Genomic DNA, 17,480 nt, shown 5'->3' on the forward strand with positions numbered 1-17,480 from the left:
GACATACCCACAATAAAAACATTGAATAAAAATAACAACTACAACAAATAAATGAATTAAATAAATATTAGAATGTAATAAAATAAAAACAAACATGAATAAGTAAGTTTTCAAAAAAAAATACGTCCCCTAAGACAGACATTCCCACGTGAGGGTGTGGCTGAGGCAGAGCAAGAGTAGTGTAAATAAACTAAATGTGAAGGGAGATGAGGTGTAATTGATGATCTCCACCACAAGGGTTATTAGACTAGTACTGGTTAGCTTCAGGTCTCACAGCTACACTTGCATACTGTCATCAAATGTTCTTGGAGTCTTTAGTTTTAACAAATAAAATATTTGCTCCCCACTTTGGCATAGCTGACTGGCAAGGATAAATAGGGCATTCACCTCACTAAGAATTCAACCTCTCCCCCCAACGCAAAAAAAAAAATATATATATATAAACCTGCTATCTGTATACATATTCACATTCTTAACACCTTGTCCTGCTGTTGGAGCACTAAAATGTAACCAAAATTACTCATTCACTATTACCCACTTATCCCTGTTTCTACTTCTAAATCTCCAGAAAGAAGCATAAAAAATAATCAGCATCTTTCCTTGCATTCTAAAGGCCTCTGATCTTCTACAAAGCCCCTTACAAACAAAACAGAAGCATGAAAATAAGAGTCAGTCCTGTCTTTAATTATACCCCAAAGCCCCTAGACCTGCATCATTCCCTTGACACACCACAGAACCAAGACACCGTGGTGTAAACTATTAACCATTAGGATAGCTTTTTAGTCTTAAGCTTCCCTCCTCCCCCTTTGTATATTTTCAGTAGCTATGTATACTTAACTGCAATTTCAACAAACCACTTACTATTATTATTACTATTATTTCACACAGCACACCACTCACCTGGTTGAAGTTGCTCTCGCTGACTGAGAAGGTCTGGGTCTGCTCAGTGTCCAGGTCGACCTTTTCATTGAGCTCCTCTGACGTTTCGCTGTCTGTTGAGGTCTCGTCCCTGTACATGTCTCCCCGCTTGCCCTTCTCTCCACCATTGTACCGATCTGTCTCTGTGCTCTTCCTACGCTCCCGTCCCTTCACAATGTCTGCTATGGTTGGCCGGATGCACACTCCCTTCTCTCCTGGGCTCCTGAGGGCTTCACCTTTCTCCTGGTGCTCAGACTTGTCCTTCCCTGATGTGGGTGAGAGGTTCTCCACCCTGACGCCACCCTCCTTTGAGCTCTTCCCTGGCGAGGGAGAATAGGTAGACGAGGAGGAGGACGAGGTGGAGGTGTTGAGTGCCATCTCACCGCTGTGACTTAGCTTGTTCCTGTGCTTGAACTTGGGAGATTCTGCAGGACTGATGCTGAGTTTAGGAGGTCTTGGTGTTGCCACGTCCCCATTCTTCTCTGTCAACAGTTTTTTGGCCTTGTGGAACTTGGAGCCGTCGCTGAACTCATCCCATTTGTCGCTGGTTATCTTGTTCTTAGTGGACACTTCTCGAGGGGATGGTGTGTCGCCCCCAGAGTCCTTCCTCAGGGTGTTTTCAGAGGCGGGCGACCTTTCAGCTATGGAGGTGTTCTTCTCGTGATGCTTTTCGGCGCTCCTCTCTGCTTTCATCTTCTTGCGATTGCTGCCATCCTTCATGGACTGCTTCTTGGATGACATCTTGTGGAGGATGTTGTTCACGGTGTAGGAGGTGTCCAGGCTGTGGTCTCTGGCTATCCTCTTGATGAAATCCAGATCCTTGACACGACTGGGTTCTCTCAGTGGCTTCTTGTCCCCAGATGACACGATGGAGGGCAGCCTCTCACACTCCGGCTCGTTGTTGTACCGGTTCTGTGAGGTCATGTCTTTTGTCTGGTTTCTATCAGAGGAGTCATCCCTTCTGTGCTTCTCTGAATTAGACAGATCTTTCTTGATTTTCTTTTCCACACTGGAGTCTTTACTTGATGCCTTCTCAGGAGGATTGCTGTGGTGTTTATCTGTGCTATGTTCCTTGTGCTCCTTGCTTTTCTTGGTGCTGTGGTCTTTGCTGGGCCTTGGTAGGTGGTGGTCCTGGCCTCCCTCAATGTCCAGCTCTCTCTCAGGTTTACTCTCTCTGACACCTTCACTGCTGTTGGTCTTGTGTGTGGCATCTTTGTTGTTTGGACGCTCTGAGGAATTGTCCCGGTGTGACTTTTTGTCCCCATGAGGTTCTTTGCTGTGTTTTCTGTTCAGCCTCTCCTCAGATTTCTGTTTCTTGTCTATTAAGTCAACCTTGCTCTGCTTTCTGTTAGCACCTGCAGACTCATGTGTCTTTTTATCAGGGGGCACATTTTTATTTGGTTTCTTTTCTGGACATGTTTCTTTGTTGGACTTCCTCCCCTGGGCTGAGTCTTTATGGTGGTCACTGAACACTTCAACCTTGCACTCAGATCCTGTCTCCTCCCAGCTTTCTTCTCTGGTCCTGCACTCTTGCCTGACTTCTTATCAGGGGAGGAGTTTCTGACTGGCTTTTTCTCTGAACTCTTAACCTTGGCACTGCAGTTTATGTATGGCATGTCTCTGTATGGCTTCTTATCATCTGCTGCTTCACTGTTCTGCTTACTGGCCTTAGGAGTGTCATCTAGTCTGTTTTCATGGATGTCTGCACCACCATAAGTATCTTCTGGGCTCTCCTTGATCTTCTTTTCCAGTGAAGAGTCCCTGTTTGACTTCCTGTCTGAGGATGAGTCCCTGGTCCTCCTCTTATTTATGTATGAACTTCTGCTTTGCTTTGGCTTTTCAAAGATTTCATTTCTGGCACTTTTGTGAGAACTATTCAAGTCCCTTTTGGATTTCTTCTCAAGGTGGCCTTTGGAATTATTGTTTTCTACTTTGCTTATTCCGCCTGTCTCCTTAAGTGTGGCAGGTTGGTACTCCATGCCCTCAGACGACCTCCACTCACCACCCATGCCAGTACTGTTCTTCTTGTCATGTCCATCCTCACTGGCTTTCTTTTCTGACATCATTTCCTTGGATTTCTTTTCCGACACAGTTTTACTTAGCACACCAGACAGCACATCATTTTTGTGCCTTTCTCTGCAGATAATTCCTTCACATGTGCTTTGCTCAGCTGGTGTTCAACAACTGAGTTCCTCTCCACCTCCAAGTCTTTGCTTCCCCTTTTCTCAACACAGCAATCAGCACTCACACTCCTTCCGTTCATTACTTCCCTACTCGGCAAGTTTTCAAACAAAGAATCTCTGCAAAACTTTTGTTCAGTCACAACCTCCTTGTTAGCAGTCCTGTCAAGAGCACCATCCCCCGTGAGTCCTCTCTGGGGCTCATTCTTACAATTTGCCTCCTCAAGAGAGTCTTTACACAGGTCATCACTCTGCACCACATCTTTCTGCTTATCTGGCCAGCTGAGTGTTTCCTGCTTTGTCTTATTCTTATCATGAGTATTTATGTCCTTCACATCCGGAAGTACAGTCTCTGCCTGGGACATTTTTGTGCACTGCCCTGCCGCACTGCTGGGCGAGTCAGTCTTGCCAGACGGACAGGCTTTACTGGACTGCCTGCCGCTGGTTTGGGGAGAGGCACTCGGGTACGCCCTGTTGGCTTTGGGGGACTCGTACACTTTGCCGGGCTTGGCAGTGTCACTGAGAGACTCGTCGCTGGCCTTCCGCGCCTCGCCGGCCAGCAGCAGCCTGGGCTGCTCACCTGGCTTGAGAGTCTTGGTGCTGAACAGCAGACGGTCAAACTCGCGGTTCAGCTCCAGCTCCTTCTCACGGCGACGCTCCTCCAGCTCAGCCACGGACACATTGGAACCTCTGCTCTCCTCCCCCTTGTCCTCGTCCCACTTAGGAACCACCTCACACTTCCTCTCAGTGGGGGATGGGCTGCCCTGTCTGTATGGCTGGAAGGAGATCCCCTTCCCCTCCTCCACCTTGAGGTTAGGGGGAGTGACACATGGATTAGCTTCCCCACTAGCAGCCTTCACCTTAACTCCACCCTCCTCTGATCCTCTGTCATCTGGTCTGTGATCATCTCCGGCACTGAGGTCCACGGCACTCTTGTTCACACTACTGCTGTCTCTGGCACTCCCCTCCTTGGTGCAGGGATGCAAGCTACTCTCTGGCACTTCACTTTTGGCTGGAGGGGTGAGTGGCCCCTTTGATAATGGCACTGGGAGTATTTGTTTCGCTTCTTCAACCTTAGACAACTGTACACACTTATTATTTACAACGTCACTCTTCTCCACATCACTTCCCTCACTCGTGTCGTCATCGCTGAAGATGCTAGACTTGCCGCTGCTCTTCACTATCACTGCCGCCGCCGCCACCACTGCTGGAGGAGGGGGCTTGGTGGTCTTGCCGACCCCAAACCCAACGTTCATAATGGAATCCACGCTGGGGGACGTGAACGACTGTGACGGCGGCTTGTGTTTGTCCAGCGTGTGAGGCACTGACGAGGAGTTCTTCAGCGAAGGGGATGCCACTCGCCCTCCTCCCACTCCCCCGGGATTATAGGTGCCACTGCCATCACCCCGGGGGCCGCGCCGGTAGCCATCACTCAGGGTGAGCTTGGCAGCAGTGAGCTGTGGCTTCCTACGTGGCAGTGGCTTGTTCATGGGGCTGGAGTCTCCGTCCTCGTACTCCTTCTTCCTTTCATCGTCGGAGGCCGAGGAGCTACTGTCACTCCAGTCCGAGCTGTCCGACTCAGAGTCCTGCGGGGGCAGCAGGCAAGAATCAGCTGCTACTCTTGGTAAAGTCATGGTCAGAAGTGCTGCACTCATTTCCATTTTGCTTTTGTGTTTTCCATCAGTCTTAAGTCCCATGATCTGTTGGCAATCTTCTTACAAAATCTGACTGCTGATAGATTCTATGAGCAAGCAAATCAAAAGCCTTAAGATGGAAGGCAGTGATAATACAGCAGAAGGGAGAGCAGCACATTAACTAATTTCTAACCATGACTGTACAACAATAAGCACTGGAGGGCATTTGGTTAATAATAGATTTCTGAATGGATACTAACAGGAATGGTGGTCTTCAGACAACTCAAAAATCTTATATGAAAGATGAACATTATTAGCTTGGCAATTAACTAAAATAGAAGAAAAAAAGGAAACAACACTGGGGACAACAACAATATGAATTCAAATCACACAAAAAGTGGGCCAGAATTTCTTAACACTTCAAAGCTTATAAAGATAATCTATATCAAATAAATACTGACAATGTAAACATGAATATTTATAATACCAGAATAAATGAAAATAAGAAATCATAAACATCCAGGAAACTGTCCCAGCCACCAAGCCATAAACAGAGAGAGAGAGAGAGAGAGAGAGAGAGAGAGAGAGAGAGAGAGAGAGAGAGAGAGAGAGAGAGAGAGAGAGAGAGTACAAAGGCACAAAAATGGAAAAAAAGATACACACAAAGGGAAAAAGAAAAATAAGAGAGAATACGAGAAAAAAGAAAACAAAGGTAAGAGTAAGAAAAATAAGAGAGAAAACAAGAAAGAGAAAGAGAAAAAAATTATACAGAATACAAGAAAGGCAATGAAAGTAAGAGAGAATAAGCACAAAACGATAAAAGAAAGATTGAGAGAGTGACAAAAGGTAACCACAACAAACACACCACACCAAGACCCACCTGACTCCCACTATCAGACTTGGAGTTGGAAGGCGAGGGGGACCGAGAGGCTGACCGCGACTTGATGCTGTCCCGGGAGGCTGAGCGAGACCGGGAGCTGAGGCGAGAGTCCGAGTCACTCTCTGAGCCATCTGTGTCCGACTCGTAAGCCTCAGACTCCTCCTCACCCTGCTCCTGGTCCTCCACACTGTCCCAATTCTCATTAATTGTGACGAGCTGCCCCTTGGAGTGATCAGGGGACGGAGAATCCTACACGGGGGACAAAAAAGGAGGAGGTTAGTCTTTGTTGTTGTGTAAAAGGGAAACAATAAATAAGAAATGCTAGAATGTGTGAACTTTGATGAGGAATTGTTATCACACTGGGAATTCTGGAAAGAGGAGTTAGTGCTTCTTCTTCAATAGAGGAATCATGTGAAAGGCGAACAGTAAATGGGAATATGCTGGAATGTGTGAACCCTGATACCCCCTGAAATGGCTATGGGACTGGGAATTCTGCACAAGGGGGAGAAAAAGGAGGTAGAGTTAGTTTTGCTTGTTCTTTAATAGAGGAATCAAGTAAAAAAAAAAAAAAGGACCAGATAATAGGGAATGTTGGAATGTGTGAATCTTAATAATTCCTGGAACGGTTATGGGACTGGGAATTCTGCACAGGAGAGAGAAGTAGGAGGTGGAGTTAATTTCATTTGTTCTTTAATCATGTAAAAAAAAAAAAGACCACTAAATAGGGAATGTTGGAATGTATGAATAGTTATTGAGTCCTGCACAGAGGGAGGGAAAAGGCAGATGGAGATTGTTTGACATTTCATAGAGTAATCATGTAAAAGGAGAATAGTAAATTGAGAATGGTGGAATGAATGGAGCTTCATCTCTTGTAAGAAAAAGATCCTCTCAAAAAAAGGAAGAATGTGGGAAATATGAAAGAAAGATTAAGTAAAGAGACAGACGAAAGGTAAGAATGTAGGAATTATTAAGACACTGATAAAAATTAAAGAAAGAGAATGTGGAAATTAACTCAAAAATGGCTCACACTGTCAGGGAGAATTGATACTAAACTGAAACAGACAAAGTTTAATCCTCTCACTGCTATCTGACATGATTCCTCAATCACCAACCACTCTGAGACATCTTATTTTACCCTGCAGGCACCTCCAAACAATATATTGGCAAAAACTACAAAATATATCTTTTTTTAATGTTTCTCTTTCCTGCAGATGCTAATAGATACTCCATATATAGCTGCTGGTGGTTATTTCTTGCATTTTACAGTGATCAAATAGAGGTGTCAGTGAATAGCTTTAAAATGTATCACAACAGGACAATACAACACACTATACACAGCTTCTGGTGGAGTGAATTCTTGCACATTACAGAGATAGAATGAAATATAACTGTGTGATTAATTGAAGATGTCACTAAACAGCTTTAGATTCATCATAACAGGACAAATCATATCAAACACCACCATAAGAAGGATTAAAGTTTAGATCCTCTTGTTGTGATCCTTTATGCTTCACACTAACTAAATCTCTTTAAAGTCATGGCTAAATAGATTGTAATAGGTAACAGTACTTTAATGAAGCTCTTATAACATGATGCATTCAATGATTTCAATATTACAAGTTATAATAAATATCACCCAAGGAAATATCAAAATTTAAATCACCGTGTTGTGAGCTCTATCCTCTATACTCCACACTAACTAAATCTCTTAAAAGTCATAGCTAAATAGTTTCTAATAGGTAACAATACTTTAGTGACATTGAACCTCTTAAAACATGATGCGTTCAATGATTATAATACAAAATAATGCAGGAAATGTAGGGAGAAGCAGAAATGCCTTACTTAACCTAACATTTTGAGTCGTCCCATAAGAAACACTGGAAAATACGAAGTACAGGGATGATAAAAAGTACCCAAGTCAAGTAACTTTCAACATTAATTTCCTTAGCATTTTCTTCAACTCATGAGAGATTTTCCTAAATCTTTTAAGACTTTTCCCTAAACTAAAGAGAGAGCTTTCCCCTTACAAGAGTTTTCCTCAACTTCGTAAGACCATTTTTTCCTTAATCTTTAGAAAATTGATGCCAGTTTTTTTATGACATTTCTACCTTAACCTTATATTTCTGCCCTTGGAAGAGTTTTTTCCTGAATTTTAAAAGAGTTTTCATCAATCATAAGTTCATAGGTGTACCTAAAACAGAAGACCATCACCAAATACAAGGACTAAATTTAAGAAAAAAAAAAGAAAAAAAAAGTGAAAGGAAGTGTGGCAGAATACATGACTTCTGACCACACCAGCATTACTTCACCCTGGATCTTCAGACACCACTACCTTCACTAACACTTACTCTAATTGCCTGTATGTCCACTGTCGATGGCAGGTCCTGTGGCTCCTCATCCTCTTCCTCCTCCTCATGAGTGGTGCCCCAGATGTGGTGGTGGTGGTGGTGGTGGTGGGGGAGTGGAGGTGTCAAGTGGGGGTGGTGGTGAGGCGGTGGGGAGGTGAGGTGATGGTGAGGTGGTGGGGGAGGTGAGGTCAGGTGGTGGTGATGATGGTGGGGTGGCGGCGGGGACGTCAAGTGGTGGTGGTGAGGATGGTGATGTGTAGAGTGGTGTGGAGAGGTGAGAGGAGGAACAAGAGGGTGTGGCGGTGGAGGGGATATGGAAGCTAGAGAGGTGGGCGGTGGAGTGGGGGTGGTCGCTGGCACCACCACTGACGTCTGTGCCAGCTGCTTGGCCCCCTCCAGCGTCATGGGCTCGGCTAAGGTGGCACTCTCTTCCTCATCCTCACTCAACATCATATCCTGCACAACACAAACAGTAAAACAATAAAGATTTGATTTTCCCCTGCAAACATTTGACACATAAATATCAAAACAACAGTTAAGAAATAAAAATAAAGCCATAATTTGAAGTACTGACAACAATACAGACACAATAGCTAGAGAATCAGAATTAATAAGAAGTCAGGAATATAAGAACACTAAGACTACCTCAGGTTAGCACCACAAGTCCAAGGCATCACCTTTACCAATATAGGTACACTATCAGTGTGCCAGACAATATTACAAGCAGCAGCATGAAATTAAAGCTGTATTCATCTATCTACCAGTGATCCCCCTCCCTCCCACTACCTTCCTTTTGATGGCAGTTTTAACAATGTAAAGACCTCATTCCTCTTTCCCTTCCCATGAACAGCAATTCTCTCTCATGGATTGACATGACTAAAATAAAAACAATCTTCAAAATTACACAAAAATCAAATCTATTATATATATATATATATATATATATATATATATATTGATTTGTAAATTAAGAAAAAATATTCATATTAAAAAACATTCATCTATTCTGAACTCACGATCCACTCTAAAACCAGGATTTGATGATGCAATGGCTTGAAAGGCAACCAGTACACAGGTGAGCAACAAGGATTTTAACTCTGCCTGGCTCAGGAACACACTGGCTCAGGACTCACAGGAGGCAGACCCTACTGACTTACAACACACAGATCAATATACTGCTGTTCATTGATAATTTTCCTCTGACCTCATCCAGTTCAGGGAGACAGGGTGAACACTAAAATTAACCTTGTGTCAGGAAGCTGGGAGGGTAAGACAATGAATTTACATCTGACTGCATTACCCCATCATAAAACAAGCCTCCCACACAATTAACAGCAGAAAACCAACAGAGAGGTGAAGGAAACCTTAGCACTTAAAAGCTGTGTGCAGGGGACAGTGCATACAATGCAATGCTGACAGAGAAAAAAGAGGGTGGGGTGCATCTACCCAAAGGGATCATCATCTTTAAGAGAGGGAGTAGAATACGAGAGAAGGATTCATGGAAGGATGGCATGACTGTGATATGCATGGTCTGTGTATATGTGTCTACAAAGGACAAATGAGGACACATCTGTCATGCTCAGTCATTTGTAAAGTGATTGATGACTAAATACTGCATTAAAGATTATAAGTAATAAAATAATGAATATATGCAATTCATCTAATATGTGGGTCACAGAATGCAAGAATGAGCTTAGAAAGTAAAACTGGTATATTATCTCATCCCAGTAAAAGCTTATAAAATAGCATATTATAAATATACATTTAAACATATCAGTATTCAAAGCAACAATTCTCACACAGAGGCCATCATGACAACTTAACCCAGAGCACAAGCAGCAGCACAGGGCCACACTGAGGCTCTCATGTCCACAGCACGGGTGTAAGGTTACCCATCACCATCACCATCACTGCCACTACCACTAGCTTCTGGGATTCCACTACAGGATTAAGGTGTCTCCCAGCCTCCTCCAAAACCTGTCAGGTGGTAGTCTATTCCAAGCCACCAAACAACACCCACTCATGTCTCCCCTAGTTCTGTACATGCCCTGCCTTCCCCTGCCATACCATCCCATATTGCACCCAAACACTACACCAGGATTGTTTTCATGTATATTGTGTAAGACATTTAGACAGACTAGATGACTCCTATTGTGAAAATTAAGGTTCAATGACTATACAGACACAAATACCACTCACTTCAGTACATGCAGTGTGTCTTGTTATTGTATCAAGCAAGACTTGGAATGCATTAACAAAGTCAAGATTCAGTGAATTATGAGAACTACATCCGTAGCGACTATGTGCAGGTGGCAAAGCCAGAGCAGACACTTGTCACAGGTAATGGCAGCACACCTGGCCTAAGTAATGCTGAACATGTGCAGGATTCTATCTGTCAACTATATTTTTCACAAACTGTCATGCACATTTCACAACACACAAGTAATGGAAGCATAGCCAATCCCACAACAAAGCATAAAACACCATAACCTTTACTACATTCCATCATGAACTCTACACACACAAGATATAAAAAGACAGGCAGACACACACATGAAAGTAAGCATGAAAACTCTCCCATCAGACACCCCAGCCAACCAGCCAGCCAGCCATGCATTCCTGTGTCTCCCCACCCAACCCTGCACCACATGACCCACAGCCCCTGCCACCCACGAGTAATGAGGGGTAGGTAGCAGCCACCCACCTGGTGATCAGCATATGATGCGTGGTAAGGATCTCTACTCTTGTCTGAAGAGGGCTGTGACATGGTGCTGTATGGATCTTTGTGCTCCATACGCCTGCACGAGATCACTTCATGATATAACTAATGACCATGATGCCTGTAAGGAAACACACACTGCATGAGTAACTATGCATCACACACTGTTAACACATTATTAACACATTACTTATACACCTTTATACATGACACATGATTACGGTCTTTCCACGCATGACAATGAATGACACATCACTGCTACACTCTGGTATTCATATCACAAGACTCCTACAAGACAGTCATTCCACTCACACACACACACTTCATGAATGCAGATCACTATGCATCACTGGTACATTCATCACAAGTTCTTTTCAAGATCACCACAAAACATCACACTCTCACAGGCACATTTCACGCACAGTTCCTTCAACATTGTCCTTTTCACTAAGGCATGTCCCTCATCACCAATCCAGTCACCTGTGTGTCAATGCCTCACATTTCAGTTTCTACACTCACAGCAAGGCGTGGCAGTACAGGTGATAAAACAAACTAGAATTCTATAGTCTGCTTTGGGGGTTTCAAACATCACACTTCACTTACAGGAGTCTTTCATCACACACAACATAGCCTCTCCAAAACAACACTCAAGGCAAGAAGTGATGGTGGATCACTCAACCATTGGCCACCTGTTCATTACACACTTAAGCACACATGAATGGAGGGACCCACATGAATGCTTGTGGTGTTAGCTGCCAGCCTGTGGTATAACTAAGCAGCATAGCCAACCATACAAATGCTGCACTCATTGATATACCATTACACCATCAGACTCATGATTCCACTGCAACATGAAGGTCTTTTCATGACTTTCTCCACCCTTCCACCCTCTCTGCCCTGCCACCTACCCATCCATTTCAGCCAATACTTTCCAAACTCTAGTCATCATAACATTATAAGTTTGTAAGATGCACCAGTTATTAAAATACCAGTGTATCATGGCAAAAAGACCTAATAAGCCTGCTTCCAAAATATACCACTCATAATAAATCAAATCCTACATTATCTCCCTCAATGCTTATCAAATCCACATGCAATGGTGAGGATAACACAACACAAATCCTTCAGCACTCAACCTTCAACTAATGTGATGTGTACATGGAAGCACTCTATTACTCTCACATCCAACTCTGAACAATATAAACCACCAGCAACACCACTTCTCCAGGATAACTCTCTTCATTGACCTTCACTCATCTCTATCTGCTCTCCAGGTTCAGGCCACTCTAGCAAAACTAAATAAACTATAACTGTAAATAACTGGAATTACACTTACAAGAGTGAACAGGCAGCAAAGCAAACCATCCTTACATTACACCACCAGGACAGTTTGTGGTGCTGTAATGCAGGAACAAATGCAAACATTCCAACTAAACAACTGAACTGAAGAAGAGAAAGCAACAGGTAGGCAATAAAAGAAAATAAGAGAAAAGAAAAGAAAAGTACTTGAAAATTAAGAACAGTAGAGATCAGATTAACAATAAGAAAAAAAGAAGACAAAAGAGAAGAACTTGAGAATAACAGAAAAAAATAAGAATTAGGAAGAATAGCAAATATAGAAAAGGAGAAAGGAAGTGCCATTGCAATGAAAAAATTCCCAACATTCACCATATAGTCTCCTGGACATCATCACTTACAGCTACCTCAAACCTAACCTACCCCAACCAACCTAACCTATCATCATGGCTACCTCTAACCTAACCTAACCTATGTGCATGACTACCAATCATTCCTTTAATCATCTTTCCTATGTCAGTTGTTCAATCTTAGTTCAAGTCCACTCACCAGGGTATCAAATATTTTCCTGCTCCTCCTCTCTTGATCCTCAGTGATATACAGAAAATATTGCGCTTATGTTATAAATAGTTCTAGTAATGAATGTCAAAACTACTAAGTCTGTCTATTTTTCTTAAACTTTGCAAAAAATACTTTGAAAATTTGATACCCATTTAATGTCACCATGAGGAAATCTTTAGCTAGTAAATACTTGCTTTAATGGTAAAAAAAATCTTAATACAAGTCTTAACAACTTATCATAAGAACAAACAAAGTCAGTGAAGCTACAAAAACCCATCAGATTACACCTAGCAGTCCCTATTTGAAACATACATGTACCTATTGATCTCCACCTTTCATACTCATCCATAAATCTGTCTATCCTTCCTCTACAGCTCCTAAATGACTCATCTATGAACCGGACAACTCCCATCACAAGGTTCAAGCATCAAGTTTCAATAGTGTGTGTGTGTGGGTGAATGTCAAACACAAGGCTACACCAACAACTTCCACTGGTCGGCTGCCTACTCAAGTTTCAAGATTACACACCAAACACAGCTGGACACTTACATCATAAAGCAACACAACAGGAAAGAAATAACCACCTACAAGCCACCAGCACCCTAACAGACGTAATAACCTCTCACAACAACCAGCACCCAGGGAGGAATATATTAACCATCTACAACCAGCCACCAGCACCTATCAGAAGATACAACCCCTCACAACCACCAGACTACAATAAGAAAGTTTTAACCCTCAACAACCAGCTGCCAGTACCCTAAGAATAATAACCCCCTCACAACCACCAAAACTCAAACATGAAAGTATCAACCATCTACAACTAGTCATCAGCATCCTAACAAGAGAGTAACAACCATCCACAACCATCTCAATCACCCACTCACTGCCTCACCACACCACTCATGGATGCAAGAGTTTATGAAGAGATATTAGCAACAAGTGGCCAGTAGTTAAAAAGTTTCCTACATGATATAGCACTGTACAAGTATTAAAACATGTCCTACTCCTAGCCTATACTGTTTTTGTCATTCCTCTGTTGTAATGTGTGTGTTTCTTGGCACACCATACACACCTCAAATACTTTAAGTGAAGAGTAAAGTCCCTATCATAAACATATCTTCTTTTTTTTTCCTTAGTTCTTGCAAGGTATATATTGAACTAACTCAATAAAATCTTGCAGGTGTGTGAAGCATGAAGTGTATTTGTTTAGTTGTGGCATACAGCACCTGAGTCAGTATAGTCACTGCATCACCTCTACTCTCATCTAAGTCTCAGCCTGCAAGGGCTTCTAAATGCAGCCAACTGTGGGGTACTTCTTAATTAACATATTCAAAAAGGGTGAAATTAGTTTCTTTCACTCAACTTGTTAGGAATGCAACGTACTACCTGGTAATGAGGCCTATTTTTGTCAAATTTTTAAAATGTCCCTTTAAAAGCTTTACATGTCCACACTGCTGTGACATGCAAGCTAACGAACTATGTCACTCGGCGCTGCTTGTACATTTAGGACTTGTAGAAATAGTCTTTCCTTGTAAATTTTGTCCTGTTATGCCTCTCTCTACTTGAGCAAGCTGACACTAATTATCAAAGACAAAAACAAAAATAAAAACTCCTAGAGATACATATAAATATATCAATAAATTTTCTAACATTTTTTTCCAAAGCAATTAACTAAATAGAATAGTCTGTGAAACACCAAAAATTATGTTTTGTTTGTGTCTGCTCTACACATTCACTCAAACTTTATGAAACTCACAGAACACCAAACATTTACACAAACAAACAACTAGGTAACTAAGATTTCAATGCCATATGACACCTTCTGCCCAGGAGCTGCCCCCTAACCATCCCTTACGCCCGTCACTACTAACTGGCACACCTTTTCCTAATGACAAAACTCTGAGGCATCATTTTGTAACATAAGGTAATATAATGTAAGGCAAAGTATGGTAATAGTTATGGTAAGGCAAGGTTCAGTAAGGGAAGACCTGCAATACAGCATTCTTGCAACACTTTCAATATTGTGACATGCCTAATCAAAACTCACAGGTAAAATTAATTAACCCAAGCCTAGCTGTAAGTCCCACACACACCAACACTGGAAACACACACACCACCACACAATACACAACAGGGATGACAGCCAAACAGCACCAATATTTCTCACTTAATTTCCAACAACTATGAACACACACCATCAGTTGCAGTCTTTCAATGAAGGAACTTTGAAAACTGAGCACAGCACACCACATAACACAGCATTGCCCTCTAGAATAACCAGCTCACTTTTTAATTAACTTCGGGAGAAGAGGCTAAGGTTATTTCCATATTTCCCACTTTACTTCACTATACAAGTTTCCAGTGAACAGTTAGCAGTATGAACAATGACGACTCAACACACCACAGTACCCCACAGCACAGCATCACAGCACAACCACATCCCTTCACTAAGTTTCCAGTCAGGAGTTAATTTCAAACCATTTCCAGATTACCTCGCATCACAGGTTAGCGAGATGGAAGGGAACACCTACGCCCAAGCCACGCACACTTGGATCAGGGGCAGGTGAGGCGTGTGGGAGGCAGGAAATTCACCCCGAGGAACATTTGGTAGCTGGGCAATTCACTCCACTCTCAGGTATACGAGTTACTCAGGTAAAGCACACTGTTAGCATATCACAAACTGCCAGGAAGTCCCGTGCATCCCTGTGGTTCCCTTTGGCTCCCTGTGGTCCCCCCTCTCGGCGTGGGATGCAGTAACCGCCGCTCATCAGGAAACAGGGAGGAATAATCACTTCCGTGCCTCCGGGAAACCGTTTGTTTTGAAAGGAGAGTTGGTGATCCTGTCTTTGTTACGTGACACTCCGCCTCTCCTCGCCCCTCCCGCCTCCTCCCGCTACCCACACCACCTCCAGCTATATGGATGGGCGCGAAGAGGGGCCATTGGTGATATTTATACGTCCGTGTTGAGGTGAACTTACTAAAATAGTCATGAAGAAGCGAAAGTCAATACCCAGCACGAAAACAAAATGGCGGTAAACTTAGAAAACGGGAATGCTGTGGTAGGATGTAAACATTTTCACTCCCCGCATGTTGTATACTTAATGTGTATGTCTAAAGGGGATTGTAATGCTGAAAAATGCTCAATGAAAATGCTGAACCTGTTTTATTTTATCATACAGTGGCAAAGAACTTCGGGCGCTATATGTTAATTGTACTTTTGATTAGACTTAATTTACAAAAGTATGTGAATTAACCTTATACACCTTTTTGATATATAAAATCTAATAATTTCAATATATAATTGTTGTAAGGAATATAACTGAAATATTTTATTGGTATATTACCTCAATTCCCATTAATTATTATGTTCTGAGACTAAAGGACTAAAGATACTCGCTTGCCCGCCAGCAGCAGACGGTCATGTTAGAGCACAACGGGTCTGTGGTTATGCCTTATTTGTATCTCATTAAACACATTTTAACATACTTATCCATATTGTGTTTACCTTTCCTATGGCTGAGAAGTGTATAGAGCATTATATATTGGCCAGTGACGTGATGACAACAGAGCTGATGTGAAATAATGATATCCTAATTATTCATATGAACCTTTACACTCCACATTTTGCATCTCAGTAGGTTTTGACATCCTCATAACTGCAATTTAAGTTGTGTTGAACGTTTTGCTTTCTATTCTTCGTTTATTTTATGTTCTGTCTCTATTTCTCTCATGTAAAAAAAATGTTTTCTTCAGAGACGAGAAACATTAGCCTTTCTACACATAGCCAGTGAAAAGCTCAAGCTAACAAAAGCAGATGAACGTATGTCAAATGTCAGTCACACTGACGGTGTGACTGACATTTGACCAAATAACTTTTTGTATTTACTTATTGTTTACGACAGGCGCGGGCCGTACGATTCGTATTCGAATTAGCTACCTACAGATCCATTGGTTATCTCATGCCTGTAGGATTTGTAGCTAGGTATGCTGTGTTATTTATGAGAGGACGTTTCTGACGCACTGGGAAGGGTTGCGAAGTGGCGTAGTTTGCAAAGGAGGCACTGGACCTACGAGGCCTACGTGACACATCGCACTTCGACCTACTTGAGTAGCAGTAACCGCCTGTTTGTTGGTTATTTTCGCTAGATTTATGCTGAAAATATTTTTCAATATTCATTCATATAACATTAATTTTTGTTTGAGTTATATTTTTCACCCTGTGTGTGTGTGTGTGTGTGTGTGTGTGTGTGTGTGTGTGTGTGTGTGTGTGTGTTATTCACCACGGTCGTCCGCTGGTTACTCAGCCAGCCTTTCCCCTACGGAAAGAGTTCAGAGCTCATACTGACAGATCTTCGGGTAGGACTGAGACCACAACACATTCCATACACCGGGAAAGCGAGGCCACAACCCCTCGAGTTAAATCTGGTACCAGATTACTGCTACGTGAACAGGGGCTACACATTAGGCTTGCCCATTTGCCTCGACGCTTCCCGGGAGAATGCTAACCACTACACTACACGGTGTGTATTTACCTAGTTGTACGTAGTTTACAGGGCCTGCCTGGGCTTTATGCTCGTGTGGCCCTGTCTCCATATCTACACTTACCCAATTTTTCTTTAAAACTATGCACACTCGTTGGTGACACCACTTCTTCCCTCAAACTGTTCCACGTCTCAACACATCTTTGTGGGAAACTATTTTTTAACATCTCTCAGACATCTTCCCTTTCTCAGCTTTTTACTATGCGATCTTGTGCTTCGAATGTTATATTCTTCTCTCAGGATCAGTTTCTCATTATCCACTTGGTCCATTCCGTTGATCAATTTATAAATCTGTATCAGATCCCCTCTCCCTTCTCTGTTCCAGGGTTGTTAGATCCATAGCCTTTAGTCTCTCTTCATATGTCATCGCTTCAAATTCTGAAACCATTCTTGTGTATGT

At 42.5% G+C, this 17,480-nt stretch overlaps 2 protein-coding genes across 3 annotated transcripts in view; both read right to left on the bottom strand.

Annotated features, from left to right (window-relative positions):
- Positions 1-2,981, bottom strand: part of LOC123507007 — a 114,098-nt gene extending 111,117 nt beyond the window's left edge. Inside the window, exons 1-2 of the mRNA XM_045259503.1 lie at positions 2,582-2,981; positions 901-2,459 (exon numbers count right to left, since the gene is read on the bottom strand). Of these exons, the coding sequence (XP_045115438.1) occupies positions 901-2,459; positions 2,582-2,981 (1,959 nt within the window). The remainder of the gene's footprint in view (positions 1-900; positions 2,460-2,581) is intronic.
- Positions 2,004-15,948, bottom strand: LOC123507228 (dentin sialophosphoprotein-like). Of its 2 annotated transcripts, none has more exons than XM_045259951.1 (5): positions 15,518-15,948; positions 10,665-10,800; positions 7,961-8,416; positions 5,613-5,861; positions 2,004-4,798 (listed from the first exon to the last, which is right to left on the bottom strand). In XM_045259951.1, exons 2-5 carry the CDS (start codon positions 10,752-10,754, stop codon positions 3,017-3,019), a joined length of 2,577 nt encoding a protein of 858 aa, XP_045115886.1. In that variant the 5' UTR covers positions 10,755-10,800; positions 15,518-15,948; the 3' UTR covers positions 2,004-3,016. The 2 variants fall into 2 exon arrangements, with proteins under 2 accessions (XP_045115886.1, XP_045115887.1); XM_045259952.1 differs by having other exon boundaries at positions 2,004-4,684; positions 15,518-15,945.
- Positions 15,949-17,480: the final 1,532 nt, after the last annotated feature.

Source organism: Portunus trituberculatus, chromosome 21, assembly GCF_017591435.1.
Source record: "Portunus trituberculatus isolate SZX2019 chromosome 21, ASM1759143v1, whole genome shotgun sequence".
NCBI classification, from domain to species: Eukaryota; Metazoa; Arthropoda; class Malacostraca; order Decapoda; family Portunidae; genus Portunus; species Portunus trituberculatus.